General features: G+C 35.5%; 1 protein-coding gene across 2 annotated transcripts in view; it reads left to right on the top strand.

The window, feature by feature from the left end:
• RIGI (RNA sensor RIG-I) overlaps positions 1-21,017 on the top strand; it is a 96,338-nt gene that overhangs the window by 9,401 nt on the left and 65,920 nt on the right. For both annotated transcript variants that reach the window (XM_077147974.1, XM_077147973.1), the window contains exon 2: positions 14,015-14,149. In XM_077147974.1, coding sequence (XP_077004089.1) covers positions 14,059-14,149 — 91 coding nt within the window. In that variant the 5' untranslated portion in view covers positions 14,015-14,058. The remainder of the gene's footprint in view (positions 1-14,014; positions 14,150-21,017) is intronic.

The raw sequence follows: 21,017 nt of genomic DNA on the forward strand, positions 1-21,017 counted from the left end.
ATGTGTGGGAATTAAACAACATACTCCTGAATAACCAATGGATCAAAGAAGAAATCAAAAGAAAAACTGGAATGAATGAAACACTAACAGACTTTTGTGACTCCCATTCTTTCATGCACTCGAGTATTGATTCAGTATACATTGATTCAATTAAATAAGCATCTGAGATATGCCAGTCATAGTGCTAGTATTTGGAGGCAATTTACTAAGCACATGTTATTTAATATGAAGCATTGTGTTAGAAACAGAGGAATCAACGGTGAGTGCAATAGAAATGTTCCTTAGCCTAAGAGAGATTGGAATTCATAAGTGAGGACAGTTAACTAAATACACAATAAGTAATAAAATGTGTTAAATTCTCTCATGGGAAACCATAGGGTGCTGTGGGAGCACATAGATGGGACATCTACCTGTTCTGAAGGGGTCAGAGAAAGCTTCATAGATCTGTGACTTTTTTTTTTTTTTTTTTTTTTTTTTTTAGAGAGAGGGAGGAAGGGAAGGAAAGACAGAGAGAAGGAAGGAAGGATGGAAGGAAGGAAGGGAGGAAGAAAGGGAGACATCTTTAAACATTTTCTTGTTTTATTATATTTTGTTTGTTTGTTTGTTTCTTACATGGGCTGGGGCCGGGAATCGAACCGGGGTCCTCCGGCATAGCAGGCAAGCACTCTTGCCCGCTGAGCCACCGCGGCCCAGATCTGTGACATTTTAACTGAGGTTGAAAGTAGGAGAGAAAACTAGCTGGAAAAAAACTGAAAGGAAATATATTAGTTTCCTAGCTACTAAAAAAAATACCATACAGTGGGCTGGCTTAAATGATGGGAATTAACTGGCTCACAGTTTTGAGGCTAGAGGAAGTCCAAACTTGAGGCACCAGCAAGGCAGTGCTGTTACTGGACAAAGGTGGTGGATTCTTTTGCCTGATGAGCTCAATCTCAATTCCTGAGATACTGGGGTTTCAAAGAGAGAAAAAGTGTATTATGAAGCATGTAGTAGGAAAGCAGATGGCCGTTTGGCCCAAAATCTGTTTCACTGAACTACAGAAATTCTGATGGTTTTATAGCAAAGAAGACAAGCAGAGGGGCCCTGGATGATGTAATAAGAGTTGATCTAATTATTGAGTATATATAGACTGATTACATGCTTAGTCACAGAACGTATGTAAGAAAATGGTGGAAATGAAGAATAGGTGACTCACAGGTTAAAGTCTAAGCTGTTGCGCATGTCAGATGGGCCCAATATAATTAGATCAAGTCTTGGTTATCAAGATAACTTTGGACTTGGAGTGGGTTGGTCCTGAACTGTTCCAAGAGCCTTCATTAATAAATATTAGGCACTGTCTTTAGTGACTGCAAGACCCTAAGATGAAAAACTGGAAACCCGGCTACAGATGATGAAGTTTAGTCGCAAGGTTTTTATAATCACAGGGGCAGAAGATAAGGGCTATACAATCATTATCAGAGATCAAGGTAACTGGATTACAATTTAGAGATTTCATATAATTCCCTTTGTCTAGTCCAAAATACCAGAAAACAACAAAAGGAATATCCGTGTAACTATCCAGTAATAAAAAATCATCCCCTAAATCCTCATTTCTTAATTATAATGCTTTCTCTCCAAAGACTGGCATTCTGGAGCTGGCTACCAGCAATCCTTGGTCCTTGGCTTTTTTGACACATGGCAATACACATGGTGATGCCTTCTCCTTTTTCCTCTGAGTGCCATTGACTTCCATCCTCTTTCATGGCTTTCTGTCTGCGGCCTTCTCTGTAAGCCCTCCAGTAATAGGATTAAGACCAACCTGATTCAGTTGGCTGTAACTTATCTAAAAATAGCCTTATCAAATGGTCCTATTTGCCAGAATGTGAGCCACAACGAAGAACACGTCCAAACTGAGGTACACAATTCAATCAACCACAGTCTGCTCTTTGAACCCCCAAAAGATACATTCTTCTCACATGCAAAATGCATTCATTCCATCACTTCCCAAAAGCCTTAAGTCATTTCAGTAACAATACTAAATACAAAATCTCATAAAAATTAGTTATGGATGTAGTCCATCCCAAGGCAAAATTCCTGTCTGATGCACCTGTGAAACTTAGAAAACAAGGTACCAATTTCTAATATAAAATATTGGGACAGGCATAGGATAAACATTTCCATTTCAGAATGGAGTAATTGGAAGGAAGACACAGGTCATGGGTCCCAACCAAGTCCAAAACCCAGCAGGACAAACTTGATTAGATTTCAAGGTCTGAAAGTCCTTTGTGGATTGATACTTTGTTCTCTAGGCCTGCTGTAGCAGCAGCTCCACCCTTTCCAAGTACTTGCACTGTGGCCATGCATTCCCCAAACACTGAGGTGTAAGCCCCACCCTCTCTCATTAATTAGAATTGTGGCCAGTCTCTCTGCAAGTGCTGGGGTACAGGCCCACCATCTCTGAGCATTGGGGTGGCTGCACTCTCCTTGAACTACAGGGCACAAGGCCCACCAACTCCAAGCTGTGGGGCAGATGGCCTGCATCTTTGAAGCACAGGGGCAGACCTGTTCTTTCCAACATGTGAGTGGGCCTACCCATAACTTGGATATCTCCTTGGCTAAATATCCAAATCCTTTGCTTTCAAGTTCTGCCTTCCATCTAACATCAGAACACTATTCACTAAGTTCTCTACTAGTTTGTAACAAAGATTGCCTTTCTCCAATTTCCAATAATGTATTCATCATTTCCTCCAAAGGCTTCATTGGAAGTAACTTTAATGTCCATATTTCTACTACTTGTCTCTTCAAAACAATCTAGAATTTTCTATCAAGTGCCTCATAATTCACTGAGCCTGTACCCATTACTGAATTCCAAAGTTGTTTCCACACTTTACATATTTTTAATAGCAGCATCCTGCTCCTGGTACCCAAAACAGTATTAGTTTTTCAGTTGCCAAAACAAATACCATACAATTGGCTAGCTTAAACAACAGGAATTTATTGACTCACAGTTTTGAGACTGGAAGATGTCTAAACTTGAGATATCAGAAAGGCAGTGCTTTCTCCTCAAAGACTGGTATTCTGGAGCTAGTTACCAGCAGTCCTTGATCCTTGCTTTTCTGACACATTGCAATGCCTTCTACTTTCTTCTTTACATTCTGTTGACTTCTAGCTTTTTCCATTGCTTTCTCTCTATAGCCTTTTCTATAAAGCCTCCAGTAATAGGATTAAGACCCAATTGGCCATAAGATCCAGTTGATCACACCTTAACGAAAAATAATCTCACCAGAAGGTCCTATTTACAATGGGTTCACACCCACCATAATGTAGACCAAGACCAAGAATGTGACTAAACTGGGATACACAATGCAATCCATCCAGGAGATAGATTGCAGGCAGAGAGCTCATTATTTGCAAAGGTCCAGTGTTAGAGATAACAGAGTGTGTCCCAGGAATCCAAAGAATATCCATTTGTGTTTGAAGTGTGGTGGAGAGGGCAGTGGGAGTGGAGGGTGGTGAAGCATGAGAGGCAGGTAGAAGAAAGGCATGAACAGTTTGGGACTTTATCCACTGAAAAGTTATAAGGAGAGGGAACAAAATTAAATTTGTGTTTTAGAAAAATGACTCTGGCTGCAGTTTGAAGAATGGATTGGATGGATATATGACTGAGAGGAGAGGTAATAGCATATTGAAAGATCTTTGGTTAGTAGAGAACATGGTAAGATTGGAAGCAGGGAGATCATTTAGAGAACGGGAATCCAGAGGAACTGGGTGAAGTAGATGGATTCAAGAGACGTATTAGCGAGGAGGCCCATGCAAAGCAACAAATTAAAACCTCAGAGGAAATGCAGAATTTGGAACAACTAAATCAAAGATGTCCAAACAAGTCTCCTAAATCAATTCAAGGAAGGAAAATATGGCTAAACAGATAAAGGATATTAAAAAGGTAATCTGTGAGCATAAAGAAGAATTTGAAAGTATAAAGAGAAATAACAAATTATGGGGATATTAGGCACAGCAAAAAAGATTAAAAGTACACTAGCTATATACAACAGAAGATTTGAACAGGCAGAAGAAAGAATCAGTGAACTGGAAGCCAGGACAATCAGAATCTTACAGAGAGAAGAAAAGATTGGAAAAATATGAGCAGGGTCTCAGAGGTTTGAGTGACAGCCAGAAGCACATAAACATATGAGTCATGGGTGTCCCTGAAAGAGAAGAGAAGGGAAAGGGGCAGAAAGTATAGTTGAGGAAATAATGGCTGAAAATTTCCCAACTCTTATGAAATATATAATATACATGTTAAAGAAGCACAGTATACTCCAAAAGGAATAGATCTTAATAGATCTACCCTGAAACACATACTAATCAGAATGTCAGATACCAAAGATAAAGAGAATTTTGAAAGCATAGTTATTCCTCACATACAAGGACTCCTCAGTAAGACCAAGTGCTGATTTCTCATCAGAAACATGGAGGAGGTAAGGCAATGATATGGTATATTTAAGGTACTGAAAGAGAAAAACTGTCAGTCAAAAATTCTTTATCCAGTGAAAGTATCCTTCAAAAACGAGGGAGAGTTTAAAATATTCAAAAATAAACAGAAACTGAGAGAATTCATCAACAAGAGACCCGCCCTGCCCTACAAGAAATATAGGGAGTTCTGCAGGCTTAAGGGATAAGACAATAGTGGCTTGGAGTAGTGTGAAGAATTGAAGATTATCAGTAAGGGTATTTTTAGTGCTGGTTTAAATGGCTGTTATGTATTCCAGAAAAGCCACGTTCTTTTTCCTATTCCAGTCTTGTAGGGGCAGACCTACTGTTTAGCATGCAAGCTTCTGATTAAGTTGTGTCTATGGAGATGAGACCCATGCAGTTGTGGGTGGGACCTTTTGATTAGGTGCTTCCAAGAAGATGTGTCTCTACCCATCCAAAGTGGGTCTTAATCTGCTTCCTGGAGTCCTTTAAGCAGAAAAAGCTCGGAACCAACACAGACACATTTGGAGATGCAGAAAGAAAACACTCCTGGGGAAGCTGTTTGAAACTAGAAGCCAAAGGACTAGCAGGTGCCAGCCATATATCTTCCCACATTGCTCTTTCTTGAGTCAAGGTATCTTTCTCTGGATGTCTTACTTTGGACATTTTATGGCCTTAGAACTGTAAATTTGTAACTTAATAAATTCCCTTTATAAAAGCCAGCCCATTTCTGGTATATTGCATTTCCAGCAGCATTAACAAACTAAAAACTGTAACTAAAAGGATAAAAAGAAAAGATATGATATATAAAATCCAGATGGTAAAATGGCTGAAGTAAGTACTGCCTTCACAGTAATAACATAGAATGTTAATGGATTAAATACCCCTCCCCCCCAAAAAAAAGACACAGATTGGCAGGATGGATAGAAAAGCATGATCCAACTATATGTTTTTTTACAAGTGATACACCTTAGTCCCAAAGATACAAAAAGGTTGAAAGTGAAAGGTTAAAGAAAAATATTCTGTGCAAATACTAACCAGAGCTGGAGCTGCAAATACTAACCAGAGCTAATATCAGACCAAATAGATTTTAAATGCCAAACTGTTATAAGAGACAAGTAAGGTCATCATATATTAATAAAAGGGGCAATCCACAAAGAAAAAAATAACAAAATCATTAATATTTATGCACTTAACCAGAGTGCCCCAAAATACATGAGGTAAACATGGGCAAAACTGAAGGAAGACATATAGACATCTCTACAATAATAGTTGGAGACTTCAGTTAATCAGTTTCATCAATAGATAGGACATCTTGACAGAGGATCAATAAGGAAACAGAACTTGAGTAATATGACAAGTGAATTAGATCTAACAGACATAAATAGCTCCAAACAGAAGGATATACATTCTTCCCAAGTGCACATGGGTCATTCTCCGGAATAGACCACACGTTGGTCACAAAATAAGTTTCAATAAATTTTAAGATTGAAATTATACGAAACACTTTCTGTGACCATAATGGAATGAAGCTGGAAATCAGTAATGGCCAGAGAACTGGACAATATGGAAGTTAAACAACACATTCTTAATCAGTGGGTCAAAGCAGAAATTGCAAAAGAAATCAGTTAATATCTTGAAGTAAATGAAAATGAGAACACAACATATCAATAGTTGTGGGATGCAGTGAAAGCAGTGCTGAGAGGGATATTTGTAGGCCTAAATACTTAAATAAAAAAAGAAAAGTGCTAAAATAAAAGATATAATTGCACACCCAGAGGAACTAGAAAAAGAACAGCAAACCAATCCAAAGCAAGATGAAGGAAATAAACAGATTAGGGCAGAAATAAACTTGAGAATAAAAAAAAAAATAGAGATAATTAATGAGACCAAAAGTTAGTCCTTTGAGATGATAAATAAAATTGACAAATCAGAAATGAGAGGGGGACAATATTACTTACCCCATAGAAATAAAAAGCATTATAAGTGGAATCTATGAATAACTGTATGCCAACAAAATAGACAACTTAGATAAAATGGTCAAATTCCTAGAAATACATGAACAACTTACACTGACCCTTGAAGAAATAGAAGATCTCAACAGACCAATTACAAAAGACTGAATCAGTCATCAAAAACCTCCCAATAAAGAAAAACCCAGGACCAGATGGCTTCACAGGTGAGTTCCAGCAGTCATTCCAAGAGCAGTTAATTCCAGTCCTGCTCAAACTTTTCAAAAAACTTGAGGTAGGGAACACCACTTAACTCATTCTATGAAGCAAACTTCACCCTAATACCAAAGCCAGATAAAGATGCTATAAACAAAGAAAGTTATAGATCATTTTCTCTCATGACTATAGATACAAAACTCTTCAACAAGATACTTGCAATTTGAATCCAAAAGCACGTTAAAAGAATTATATACCATGATCAAATGAGTTTTATCTTGGGTATGTAAGAGTGGCTCAACATAAGAAAATTGATTAATGTTACACATCATATTAACAAAATGAAGGGGGAAAACACATGGTCATCTTGATTGATTCAGAAAAGATATTTGACAAAATTTAGCATCCTTTCTTGATAGAAACACTTTGAAAAAATAGGAGTAGTAGGAAACTTCCTCAACATGATAAAGGGCATATATGAAATGCCCACAGCTAACGTTTTACTCAATGCTGAAAGACTGAAAGCTTTCCCTCCATGGTCTGGAAAAAGAGTGCCCTCTGTCACCACTGTTATTCAACATTGTTCTAGTTTGCAAACTGTCAGAATGCAGTATACCAGAAACAGAATGGCTTTTAAAAAGGGAAAGTTATTAAGTTGCAAGTTTACAGTTCTAAGACCATGAAAATGTCCAAATTTAAGCAAGCCTATAAAAATGTCCAAACTAAGGCATCAGGAAAAGATACCTTGGTTCAAGAAGGCCTGTGATGTTCAGGGCTTCTCTTGTAGCTAGAAAGGCACAAGGTGAGATCTGCTAGCTTTCTCTTCTGTGGCTTCCCTGGGGCTCTGTTGGTTCTGGTGGCTCTCAAGCTTTTTCCAAAATGATTTTCTCTTAAAGGGCTCCTGTAAGCAACTCCACTTTGAATGGGTGGAGACATCTTCATGGAAATCATCTAATCAAAAGTTACCACCCACAGTTGGGTGGCCCACATCCCTATGGAAACAATAAAAAAATATCCTATCCAGCACTATTGAATAATAATTAAAGATATGGCTTTTCTAGGGTACATAATAGCCTCAAACTGGCACAAACATTGTAAAAGAAGATCTAGCCAGAGCAATTCAGCAAGAAAAAAAATAAAAAGCATCCAAATTGGAAAGAAATAAAACTTTGATTGTTTGGAGATGACACGATCCTATATTTTAAAGTGCCAGAAATCTACAACAAAGCTACTAGAGCTAATAAGTTCAGCAAGGTGACAGGATACAAGATCACCACACAAAAATTGTAGTGTTTCTGTAAGTAGTAATGAGCAAAATGTGAAGGCAATCAAGAAAAAAGTTCCATTTCCAATAGCAACTAAGAGAATAAAATATTGAGGAATAAATTTAACCAATGATATAAAGAACTTGTACAGAGAAATCCACAAAACATTTCTAAAAGAAATCAAAGAGGACTTACATAAATGGAAAGACATTCCATGTTCATGGATTGGAAGACTGAATACTGTGAGTTCAGTTCTACCAAAATTGATTTACAGATTCAACACAATCCCAATCAAAAGTCCTACAGTCTACTTTGCAGAAAAGAAAAATCCCATCAAATTTATTTGGAAGGGTAAGGGGTCCCTAATTGCCAAAACCATCTAAAAAAGAACAAAGTTGGACGACTAACACTTCCTGAGTTTAAAGCATATTACAAAGCTACAGAAGTTAAATAAGCATGGTGCTGGCATAAAATATATTGACCAATGGAATTGAATAGAGAGTTCAGAAATAGACCCTCATATCCATGGCCAAATTATTTTTGACAAGGCTGCCAATCCACTCAACTGGGATTAAAAAAGTAGTCTTTTCAACAAATGGTGCATATATCCATATGCAAAAGAATGAAAGAGGACCTGCATTTCTCACCATATAAAAATTAACTCCAGATGGACCAAAGACCTAACTATAAGAACCAGGACTATAAACTTTTTGAAGAAAATGTAGGGAATCATCTTCAAGAATATCTGGTAGGCAATGGTTTCTTAGACTTCACACTCAGTGCACAAGCAATGAAAGAAAAAATAGATAAATTAGACCTCATCAAAATTTTAAACTTTTGTGTATCAAAGGATTTTGTCAAGAAAATGAAAGACAGCCTATTCAATGGGAGAAAACATTTGGAAACTATGTAACCGAAAAGGTTTAATATCTATCCTGAATATATAAAGAAATCCTACAACTCAACAATAAAAAAACCCCAAACAATCCAATTAAAAAATGGGCAAAAGTCTTAAATAGACATTCTTCAAAGAGGGAATACAATGACTAAAAAATTTTGCACATGAAGATATGCTCAGCATCACTACCTATGAGGGAAATGCAAAGCAAAACCACAGTGAGATATCATTTCATACTTACTAGAATGGTCAATATTAAAAGTACAGAAAGCTCCAAGTGTTGGGCAGGATACGGAGAAATAGCAACATTCATTTATTGCTTGTTGGAATGTAAGTAGTGCAGCCATTGTGGAAGACAGTTTGACAGTTCCTCAGAAAGCTTATAGAATTACCGTATAATCCAGCAATCCTACTAGTTATATCCCAGAAAAACCGAAAGCAGGGACTTAAACAGATTTTTACACACTGATATTCATAGCGGCATTATTCACAATTGCCCCCAAAATGGAAGCAACCCAAGTGTCCATCAACCAATAAATGCATAAACAAAATGTGGTAAATACAGACAGTGGACTATTATTCAGCATTAAAAATGAATGAAATTCTGGTTTATTCAACAACATGGGTGAGCCTTAAGGACATTATGTTAAGTGAAAAGAGACATAAAAGGACAAATATTTTATGATCTCATGGATATGAAATATAATAAGCAAACTTGTAGAGTTAGAATCTAGAATATAGGTTACCAGGAGATAAATTGAAGTTAGAGAATGGAGAGTAAATACTTAACTTGTGCAGAATTTCTATTTAGACTGATGGTAAAGGTTTGGAAAGGGATGGTGGTTATGGCAGCACATTATTGTGAGTATAATCAATAGTTGGAAATATGTAGGTGAGTATGGTAAAAATGGGAAACTTTAGGTTTTATATAACACTAGATTAAGAAAAGATAAAGCAGAACTGTACAACACAGCAAACCCTATTGTAAATGATGGACTACACTTAATAATACAGTATTAGAAAGTTCTGTCGTGAATTATAATAGATGTATAATACTAATACAAGTTGGTAATAATAAGGTGGTATATGGGGAAAAAAACACCTAATGTAAGTAATGGATGATGGATAGAATTATTTTAATCTTTCGTTAACTGTGAAAAAGGTAACTATTGTTTTAAAAATGGTACAATTATTTAAAAAAATATGCTATCATTAATAGTAACAAAAGTTCCAAACCAATGCAAGGTGTTGGTGGTGGGGTGGTGTACAGGAATCCTGTATTTTATGTAGATTGTTTTGAAAACTCACAACTTTTCTAATTTAAAAGAAAAAGTATTATATTGCCACAGTTAAGAAAAAAAAGTAAATGCAACAGTCATACAATTTAAAAAAGAGGGATTTATAATAACAATTTTAACATAATAGTTTAAGTCAGGGGAAATAATGATAAAAGTTTTAAAGTCCTTGCCACAAGGAGGGAGACTGAAAAGATACTATTTTACTCTTGCTTCTATAATTTAAAAGTGCTTTCTGAATGATTTAGAGGTTAACAAGTTCTAGAATATAAAGGAGGTTATATACATTTTGTTGTTCTAGAGGAGAAAAAAGAATGTATATAGTAAATTAAGCTAACAAGAATGCTAAAAAGGAATTTAAAATAAGGTAAGGTAACAACAGGAAGACTAGGTATATCAGTTATGGCTGTGTAATTAGGTAAAATGTGTCTTTTAAATTAGTTTAAATTAGTTGATAAGCAGAATCCAGATCTTTTATGTCAGCCAGAGGCCCATCTAAAGTAAAGTTACATCAAGGCGGGCCACGGTGGTTCAGCAGGCAAGAATTCTTGCCTGCCATGCCAGAGGACCCGGGTTCGATTCCCGGTGCCTGCCCATGTAATAAATAAATAAATAAATAAAGTTACATCACAAAATAAAAGAGGGCAAAAAAGGGACAATGATATATTAAATAAATGTAAATGAAAAGAAAGCAAGTGTTATGATGTTAATTCTTGAAAGGTATAGTTCAGAGACAAAATATTAAACAAGACAAATAGGACACCTAATTCAAATGAAGATGTGATATACATACATCTTTATTTACTAAAATAATAAAAATGTTTTTATAAATCAAGGAGAAATGAATAGAAACATAATCATGGGAATATTAAGACATCCTTATCAGTATTGCTATGTCAAATAAGTGAGATAAAGATTTGAATGATCTGTTTGATATAATAAATTTCACTTAATGGCTATATATTTTATTTTGTACCCTATAGAGATTATATTCTCCTACCTCAAACTCTTAAGGAACATTTGCCAATTTGATCTTATATTACTTGGAAATAAATTAACAAATTCCCCCAAATTATAGCTAGTGTAGGTTTTATTCTCTACGTTACAGATTATTTGATTGTGGGCAAACATCTTAACACCTCTGTGGCTCTTTTCCTTATCTATGAAGTGAGAATAATAATAGCATCTGGGTGGTTTGAGGATTAAAGTGCATAGTGCCTAAGAAACACTAAATAAGTGTTATTATTATTAATAGTAGTATGCATTCCAGAAGTTAAAGTTGTTTTTTTTTAAATCAAATGATTTCAAAATAGCATTTTTTTAATCTGCTTTTTTTTTTCATGGGAAGGCACTGGGAATCGAATCCGGGTCTCTGGCATCGCAGACAAGAATTCTGCCTGCTGAGCCACCATGGCCCGCCCAAAACAGCATTCTTTTAAACAACTCTTAGCTGAAAGAAAAAATAATTATAGCCACTTTGAAAGGTAATAGTAACCATTAGCCCACATATTACAGTTGATTTTTGACAAGGTTGCCAGGACAAATCAAGGGAGAAAGAATAATCTTTCCAATAAATACTGCTTCAAAAATTCAATATCTACAGAACAAAAACTGAAATTGTATCCCTACCTGGCACCGTATTAAAAATTTATTTCAAAATGGATCAGAGATCCAAATGTAGGACCTAAAGTTATAAAAGTCTGAAGTTGTGTTAGTTTGGAAGCTGCTGGAATGCAATATACCAGAAATGAAAAGCCTTTTATAAAAAATTGAATAGGTTATGAGTTTACAGTTCTAAGGAAGTGAAAGTGTCCAAAATTAAGGCATCAACAAGAAGTTACCTTCACTCAAGAAAGGTTGATGGGTAAGAAACACCTATGTCAGCTGGGAAGTCATATGGCTGGCATCTGCTGGTCCCGTACTCCTGGGCTTCATTGCTTTCAGCCTCTGTTCGTGTGGCCGTTCCTCACTTTGCTTCTCTGGGGCTGGCTTTCATCTCTTGGCTTTCCTTGGCTGTCTCCAGGTTCTGGCTTGCTTAATGTCTCATGCTGGTATTTGCTGGGCTCCAAGCAGCTCCAAACATCCATGTTTCAGATCTTTGAAGCAACTGTTCTCCAAGCATCTACATCTGCCCCTCTGTTGGCTTTGAGGCCTGTGTCGTGTCTGGCTATCTCCAAAATGTTTCCTTTTTTAAAGGATTCCAGTCAACTAATTAAGACCCACCTAGAATGGGTGGAGTCACATCTCCATCTAATCAAAAGATTATATCCACAATTGGACATGCCACATCTCTGTGGAAATAATCTAATCAAAAGATTTCAACCTACAGTATTGAATCAAGATGAAAAGAAACAGCTGCTCCCATAAGATTGGATCAGGATTAAAAGATGGCTCTTCTGGGGTAAATAATACTTTCAAACTACTACAGAAGTAATCATAGGAGGAAAAGTATATGACCTTGGGTTAGGAAATGATTTCTGACATACAACACCAAAGACAAAGCAACAAAAGAAAAATATGTAAATTGTACTTCTTCAAAATTAAAACCTTTAAACTTCAAGCATCATACGTCCACACAAAATCTTGTATATGAATGTTCATAGCAGTATTATTCATAATAGCTGTAATGTGGAAACAACCCAAATGTCGATCACACTGATGAATGGATAAACAAAATGTGGTATATCCATACAATGGAATATTTTTTGACAATACAAAGGAGTGAATTACTGACAGATGCAACAAAATGATAATATTGTTATGTGAAAGAATCAGTCACAAAAGACAACATATTGTATGAGTCCATTTTTATGAAATGTCCAGAACAGGCTAATTTATAGAGACCTATGTAAATTAGTAGTTCCTTGGACGTAATGGAGAGTGAATGCTAATGGGTACAGGATTTCTTTTTGCAGTAATGAAAATGTTCTAAAATTAAATAGTGGTGATGGTTTCACACTGTGTGGCTATATTAAAAACACTGAATTGTTTACTTAAAAGGCTTAATTTTATGGTCATGAATTATATCACAAAAATTTTATTTTAAGAAATTGGTTGCCAAGATATTGACCTTGGCAAAACCCCTTTAAATCATTCTTTCCTTTCTTCCATCCTTGATTCAACAAACTTTATTGAATTTCTATTATATACCAAGTCCCCTTCTAATCTCTGACGATGCAGTGGTTAACCAGCCAGACAACTGACAAACTCCTTTGGAATTTGCATTCCATTGACGATGAAATAAAATGTGAAGACTTATCAAATGTCAGGTCATACCAAGGCAGGTGTTTGATCACTACCTCCCAGAAATTGAATTCATGAACAAAGTCTGAATGATCATAGCAGGTTGGTAGATAGTTTTCTGCCACTTAGCTTCACCGTGTTTCTCTTTAGCCCCTCTGCCTTTCTCTTTTCTGCCGTATTTCCTCTCCCCTTAGCAAAAACATGAAAAAGTATCCTTATTCAGTTCTAATTCTGTTCGCTAAGATCACTGCAGTTGTCACTGATTCCATGGAGTAGTTCTATTCTCACACTCTTATTCCTGCCACTAATTCAGGGCTTTGAAAAAAAAAAAAAGATGATCAAAATGTCAGTAGGAAGCTTTTGTTCCTCCATCTAACCCTGGGCTATCATGATTTCTCCCTTGTTGTGGAGAGTTTTTCAAGAATCTTTAAGAAATTCCTTCTCTTAAGGACTGCTCTAGACTGTGTCCCCAGATTTCACGAAAAACTACAACTTTCCCAGAGAGAGTGGAAGGTAGGTGGTTAAGAATGGACATAGTCTGGCAGGAAAGAGCATTTGCTGTCTTCCGGAAACCCCTTTCAGTACTATGATTTGTTAACAATCCCCAACCCATTCAGGAAGGTCTGACAACCCTTTTCTTCAAATGATGAGTGGTTCTGCAGTTTGATAAGTCACATTTGCTTCTGTTTGTAGAGGAGATACAGTCTATTCAGGCTGTGAAAAACAACAAGGGCGCGATGGAGGCTGCTTCACTTTTTCTCAATTTCTTATTGGAGCTCAAGGAGGAAGGCTGGTTCCGTGGCTTTTTGGATGCGCTGAATCAAGCAGGTTAGTTTATTCTTCTTACTCACTTACTTTTTATTCACAAATTAGAGTATGTTACTTGGCTGTTTCAGAATGCTGTGAAGGTAAAAAGCTATTACTTTTGAGGTATCACATATAGGTCATGTGCCTTAATTTGAGGCAATGTAAAGATTATTTTCAGGCAGGTGATATAATTGTCTATCTGAACCATCCAAAGGAAACTGCAGAGAGATTATTGTAATTAATGGGAGAATTTAGCAAGATTATTGGATATCTGATCAGTATACAAAATTTAGTTGCATTTTCATCTACTGGGAGCAAACAAAAAATGTAATTCTAAATGAAATAATATTTTTAAAGGCAACAAAAACTGTAAGGTATTTAGGAATAAATCTAACAAAAAATGTGTAAAGTCTGAATGGAGAAAATGATAACATGTTACTGAAAAATATTAAAGAAGTCCTAACTAAAAGATGATATATACCCATGTACATGGAGAGGAAAGCTTGATATCATAAAAATGTCAGTTGTTCCTACATTGATCTATGTGTCAATGAAATTCTAATAAAAACCCTACATGCTTTTTTAATCAGCTTGACAAGCATAATCTGAAATGTATGTGGAAGAATTATGACTGGCAATAGTCAAATCTCCCCTTAAGAAGAAGAATTAAGTAGGACTGGTTTTCTTCTTCTAGGTATCAAGGTTTTCTGTAAAGGTCCAGGCATTGGGGCGGTGCAGTATTGGTCCCCGCCTTGATAAATTAACCAATGGATTAGAATAAGGAGCCTCCAAATAGACCTAAATATTTATGGGAACTTGATGTTTTAGTTTGGGATATATTAGTTTAGTATATGGGAAAGGATGATCATGGGGAAGGAGAGGCTTATCAGTAAACTGCAATGGGCCTTTAGGAACAGAATAACGTAAATAGGGGGATGTTACAAACCAAACAAACCCTCACTTTCATATCCATGTAGATGCAAATCAATTTGTATTTTTTGTCTCATGAAATGGGATGAAATTTGAATTTTGAAATTCACAGAAGATGACTTTTCAAGAGAATTAAGAATTAATTATAAAATATAAAATTTTAACAATTTTAGAAAATAATATAGAATAATATTTTTATGATTTTGGAGTAGGGCAAGATTTATAAAACAAGATGTTAAAGTGTTAACTATGAAAGAAAGATTGATAAGTTTGATGACATTGAAATTAAGAATACCTATTTATTAAAATGCTATTTAAAGAAAGTGAAAAAAATTACAAACTGGGAGAAGATATTTGCAAAATATATAGACATTACAGGATTAGTATTCAGGATGTATGAAAAAGCCTTAAAAAGCAGGTTAAAAAAAAAAAGAAATCATTGGCAAAAGATATGAACAGATATTTCAAAGAACAGGAAACATAAAGTTGAATAAACATATGAAAAAGATTTTCTCCCTAATTATAAATGAGGAGCACAATGACTTGCTATTTTATAAACACTAGATAGCAGAACTTTGGAAGGACAACGGTATTAAGGTTTGAAGAGGATATTAAATACTGGGAAGTCATAAAAATCACTAATGGAGTATAAATTGATACAATTCTTGAAAAACAATTTGATATCATTTTGTAAAGATAACCCACATGGATCCTTTGGTCCAATAGTTTCACTCTTCAATATATGCCCTAGAAAAACTGTTAATCATGTATTCCAGAATACACATATAAAAAAGTTTATAGTATAATTGTTTGTAATAACAAAAGCAAGCAAACAAACAAAACAGGAAGCAATCTGAATATCCTTCGTGAGAAGAATGGATAAATAAACTTTGTAATACTGACACCGAATTATTATCCTGCAGTGAAAATGCATAAGCATAGTTACAGACAACAGCATAGGCAAATCTTAGAAATGCAATATTAAATTTTTAAAAAGTCAGAGAAGATTACATATAGTAGGGTATAATTTTAATAAAATTCCAAACAAGCAAAACTAACCATTTATTATTAGGGAATCAAAACATATGTTATACAACTATTCGAAAAAAAATCAAGGGAGCAATATATTAAATACAGGATAGTGGTTTATCTTTGGCGAGGAGATATGGGATGGGAAAGGAGAAGTGGGAGGTACATGCAACAGTATTGGAATGTTCTAGTTTTTAAGTTGGGTGTGTTTATGTGTGTTTACTTGGTTATTATGCTTTTTATAACATTTATTTGTTACAAATATTCTTTTGTGTTAACTATTAGATAATTTTTACTTTTCTATTTTAAGATCTATGATGTGTTCTTTGATCCTCATGGTCCATAGCATATAAAATAGGTCTCTTTTAGAAACAGAAGGCATCTTAGAATTCACCTACCCAACCTCCTTTCTTCTGTACGTGGGGAAACTAAGACCTAGAGAGGAATAGGTTATTTGTTCAAGGTTGCACTGCTAATCAGTTCAAAAGATGGAGTTTATTTTTTTTTGGATAACTCACCCACTGAAACATCAGAAAGCAAAGTCAGATACTGGGTTGCAGTGTCCTCTCAGCCACTTAATATCTGAGGGATATGAGCCAAATTGCTTTGCCTTTTTGATGCTCCAGTTTATTCATTTTTCAAAGAAGAAAAAGAATAATTTTTCCAGTGTTGCTATAAAGAAATGAATGAGAAAATATGTATTAAAGAACCAAGCACAGTGTGTGCAGGAGGCACCAAGAAAAAAACAGTTATCGTAACTGTTACTATTTTCATTGCAGTAGAATGAGAATAAATGAATGAATGAAGGAAAATCTGTCACTGGTACAGGAAGAATGTTCTGCTGCCGATGGCCATCCACTATTACCCATGACGGCATGTTGTAACACAGATATATTAAATAAACAAAATCTTAAAATCAAACACACACACATATTATCTTTCTTAGATATTAGAATTCCTCAGGAGATCTATAAATAGTCAATATGCTTATAATTGCTTTATGGAAAGAAATAAATGTGGCTTTATTTTTCAGTTTTTTTTTTTTTTCAATGAAAGGGGTTAATTTTTGGTTCTAACATTTGTTATGAACTGAAACTTGGTATTCAGCTTCTGCTTCTAGGATTAATAGTTATTGACATTATTTTCTTTCATTTCCCCACCTTTTCTTTAAAAATCCTCTAAACTTCTTTAAAAAGCTTTTCCTTTTACTAAGTCTATACTACAGTGTGATACATGCTTATTTATTATAAGCAATTCAAACAGTATAGAAGGGTAAAAAGGAAAAGGAAAGGTCACCTTCTGTTTGCTTCCTTTCCTGACACTCATACAGCCCTTTATAGAGAACCCCCTGTTAAGAGTATGTGTTATTTTTCCAGACATATTTAATGAATATGTGAGCATATATATTACTATTATTTGTTTTAACTTTTTTATTTTGAAATACTTTCAAACTTACAGGACAGTTACAAAATAAAACAGAAGACTTGAACATACCCCTGACCCCCTATATACTTATATTCACCAATTTTAAACATTTTGTCACAATTGCTGTATCCGCATCTCTCCGTTTATCTAATTTTCTGAACACTTGTGTGTCGATTATGTTTATATCATTCCCCTTGAAATTTTTGCCGTGTACATTTGCCACGACCAAGGATATTCACTTATGTAACCATCTTAAGTACAGTTATCAAGTTTAAGCAGTTTATTATGGATAATAGTTTACAGTCTATATTCCAATTTTTTGAATGTCCCAATAATCCCTTTGAGCCTTTTCTCCTTCCTTATCAGATCCCATTCAAGATCCTGTATTGCATTTAATTGTCGTTGTCTCTCTAGTTCTTCTTTCTTTTTTTCTTTCCTCTTTTTTTTGTATCTGTATGGCAGGGTCACATTTCATTCTTTTTCCATGTGAGTGTCCTGTTACTGCAGTCCTGTTGAATTTTTGTTTGTTTTTGTCGATTTCTTTGTTTGTTTTATTTTGGGGGTGGAGTGCACGGGCTGGGAATCGAACCCGGGTCTCCTGCATGGCAGGTGAGAATTCTACCACAGAACTACCCTAGCACCCCTTCTTTCCTCTTATAATTGTGGGAATATATACACAACATAAACCTTACATTTTAACTACCCTATGGGATTAATCCCATTCACGATATTGCAGTATCCTTACCACCTTCAATTAATAAAGTGTCCCGAATAGAAAGAAACCCTACACTTAATATTCATTAACTTTCCGTACTCCCTGCTCCCTGCCCTTGGCACCCTATGTTTAATTTCTGCCTATGAGCTCACGTGCTCTCTGACATTTTGTCTGTAGTTATCATGGGGCTTAAATTTAATCTCCTAAATCTGTAACAATCTCTTTTGCTTTGATACCAACTTAATTTTCAGTAGTATACTCTTTATGTTCCTATATGCCTCTGACTCCCCACTTTTATATAGTTCTTGTCATAACTTACACATTCATACATTATAGGTCTAAAACCACCGATTTATTATTACTTTTTATACATTTGTCTTATAGATCTTATTAGGAACTAAAAAGTGGAGCTAAAAATGAAACATACAACAGTACTGGCATTTATACTTACTCATGTTACCCTCACCAGAAATCTTTATTTCATCATGCTGTTTTAATCTATCATCCTTTCCTTTCAACCTACAGAACTATCTTTAGCATCTCTTGTAGAGCCAGTCTAGTGGTGACCAACTCCTCCAACTTTTGTTTATCTGAGAATGTCTTAATATTTGCCTCATTTTTTTGAAAGGCAGTTTTGCCAGATATAGAAATTTTGGTTGACAAATTTTTGCTTTCAGAATTTTAAATATGTCGTCTACTGCCTTCTTTTGCCTCCATGGTTTCCGATGAAAAATTGGCATTTAATCTTGTTGAGGCTCCCTTGTACATGACCTGTTGCTTCCTGTAGTTCCAGAATTCTTTCTTAATCTTTGGCATTTGATGGTTTGAATAGAATGTGTTGTGGCATGGGTCTGTTGGGTTTATCCTATTTGGAGTTCATTGAGCATCCTGAATGTGTATACTCATATCGTTTGCAAAATTTGGGAACTTTTCAGCCATTATTTGAATTTTTTCTCTGGCTTTTTCTCTCTTTCTTCTCCTTCTGAGACACTCTCAATGTGTATATTGGCACATTTGATGGTGTTCCATAGGTTTCTCAGGCTCTGTTCATGTTTTTCCATTCTTTTTTCTTTCTGAGTCTTAGGTGGGATGATATCAAGTGTCTTATTTTCAGGTTTATTGATTCATTCTGCCAGCTCCAGTCTGCTCTTGAATCCCTCTAGGGAATTTTTCATTTCTGTTACTGTGATCTTCAGTTCTGTTTGGTTCCTTCATATAATTTTCATCTTCTTATTCATATGTTCTTTGTGTTCATCTGTTATTTTCCTGATTTCCTTTAATTCTCTGTCTATGTTGTCCTTTAGCTCTTTGAGAATATTTAGGATCTTTTTTTTTTTTTTTTAAGTCTTTGTCTGGTATATCCCAGGTCAGTTCTTTCTCATTGATAGTCTAATGAATTAATCTTCTTTGCCTGGGTCTTCACTTCCTGTTTCTTTGTAGGTTTTGTAATCTTTTATTGACACCTGTATATTTTGATGTTACTGCTGAATTTAGACTCTGAGGTGCAAGTTCCTTAACTTGCATCCAACTAGTGATATGACAGAACTTTCCTTGAAAGCCAGGAGCTAACAAAAAGTAGAAGGGTAAAAAGAAGAACCTTTCCCAGTTTTTGCAGATTGCACAGTGCAAGTGCTCTCTTTCAGGGCTTATCAATACAAAGAATTTAGACAATAACTCTAGGCCAAAACATAGAGTTTTCCCTAATCCTTTTTGTACATCTGTCTTGTCTCGGATATGTGTGTGTGGCACTAGGAATTCCCCTGTTTGCACAGATAGGAATGTCTCCTTTTCTCTAGGAAACAATTTCCTCATGGTTCTAAGGATTGCACTGTGTCACAGTCCTATAGCCAGCAATCTCTCGCCTCTGGCAGCATGACTTAACTGTTCTCCCAAGGCATGTAGGAGAGCTCTCTGAATTTACAGGGCAAGTTCTGAATGGCAAGTCCCTCAGGCTACTATCAGATAGATTGGGCCAGACATACATGCTTCCAATATGTTCATGAAGGTTACTCTGCTCCTTCTGAAACCAGGACCAGGAATCTAGATGAGGGTACAGGCCTGCTCCACTCAGAACTGGTGAGGGTGGGGGATGGGGTCAGCCAGGGTGCAATGAAATCCTGCTGCTTTTAAGTGGTATTTTTCTTGATTTGACATTTGCTCTCTTACTGCAGTTTCTTTAACTCTTTTTTTGGAGCTTTGATAAAAGTGTCTGTGCCAGTTCTTTCATAGTGTTCAAGAACTGCCACACCTGTTCTATGGGCAAATGGAACCCTCAATCATTTTACTTTGTCATCTTGATTGAGGTGGCTTTATTTATGTTATTTTAAAAACATGAATAAGATCATACATTTCTACAACTTTTTTTATTCATGAACATTTAGGATATTATTTCATGTCAGTACTTAATTTATTTCAACCATTGCATAGTATTCTATTGTATGAATGCACTACATAACCCTGCTGAGAGCTGTTAAGTTGTTAGCAGTTTTACTGTGAATATCTTTGAACAATTATGTAAATATAGCTGGAGGATAATGAATTGAGGGTTATGGAAATTCAAAGTATTACTGCAAAATCTGGACCAATTTTCATTCTCACCATTAGTGTATGAGAACTTCTATTTTTTGTTTGTTTTGTTTAATATCCATATACAGAAAAAGCATTATGGGATAGTTTTCAGATCGAGATTCTCTTAACAGAATCTAGGGTTTTTCCCATCTCTCTGAGCCATTTCTGCACGTAGAAGCTTCTCTGTGAGTCCCTTAGTTACTTGGAGCACTTGGGCCTTAA

The sequence above is a fragment of the Tamandua tetradactyla genome, chromosome 2 (genome assembly GCF_023851605.1).
Source record: "Tamandua tetradactyla isolate mTamTet1 chromosome 2, mTamTet1.pri, whole genome shotgun sequence".
In the NCBI taxonomy this organism is placed as follows: Eukaryota; Metazoa; Chordata; class Mammalia; order Pilosa; family Myrmecophagidae; genus Tamandua; species Tamandua tetradactyla.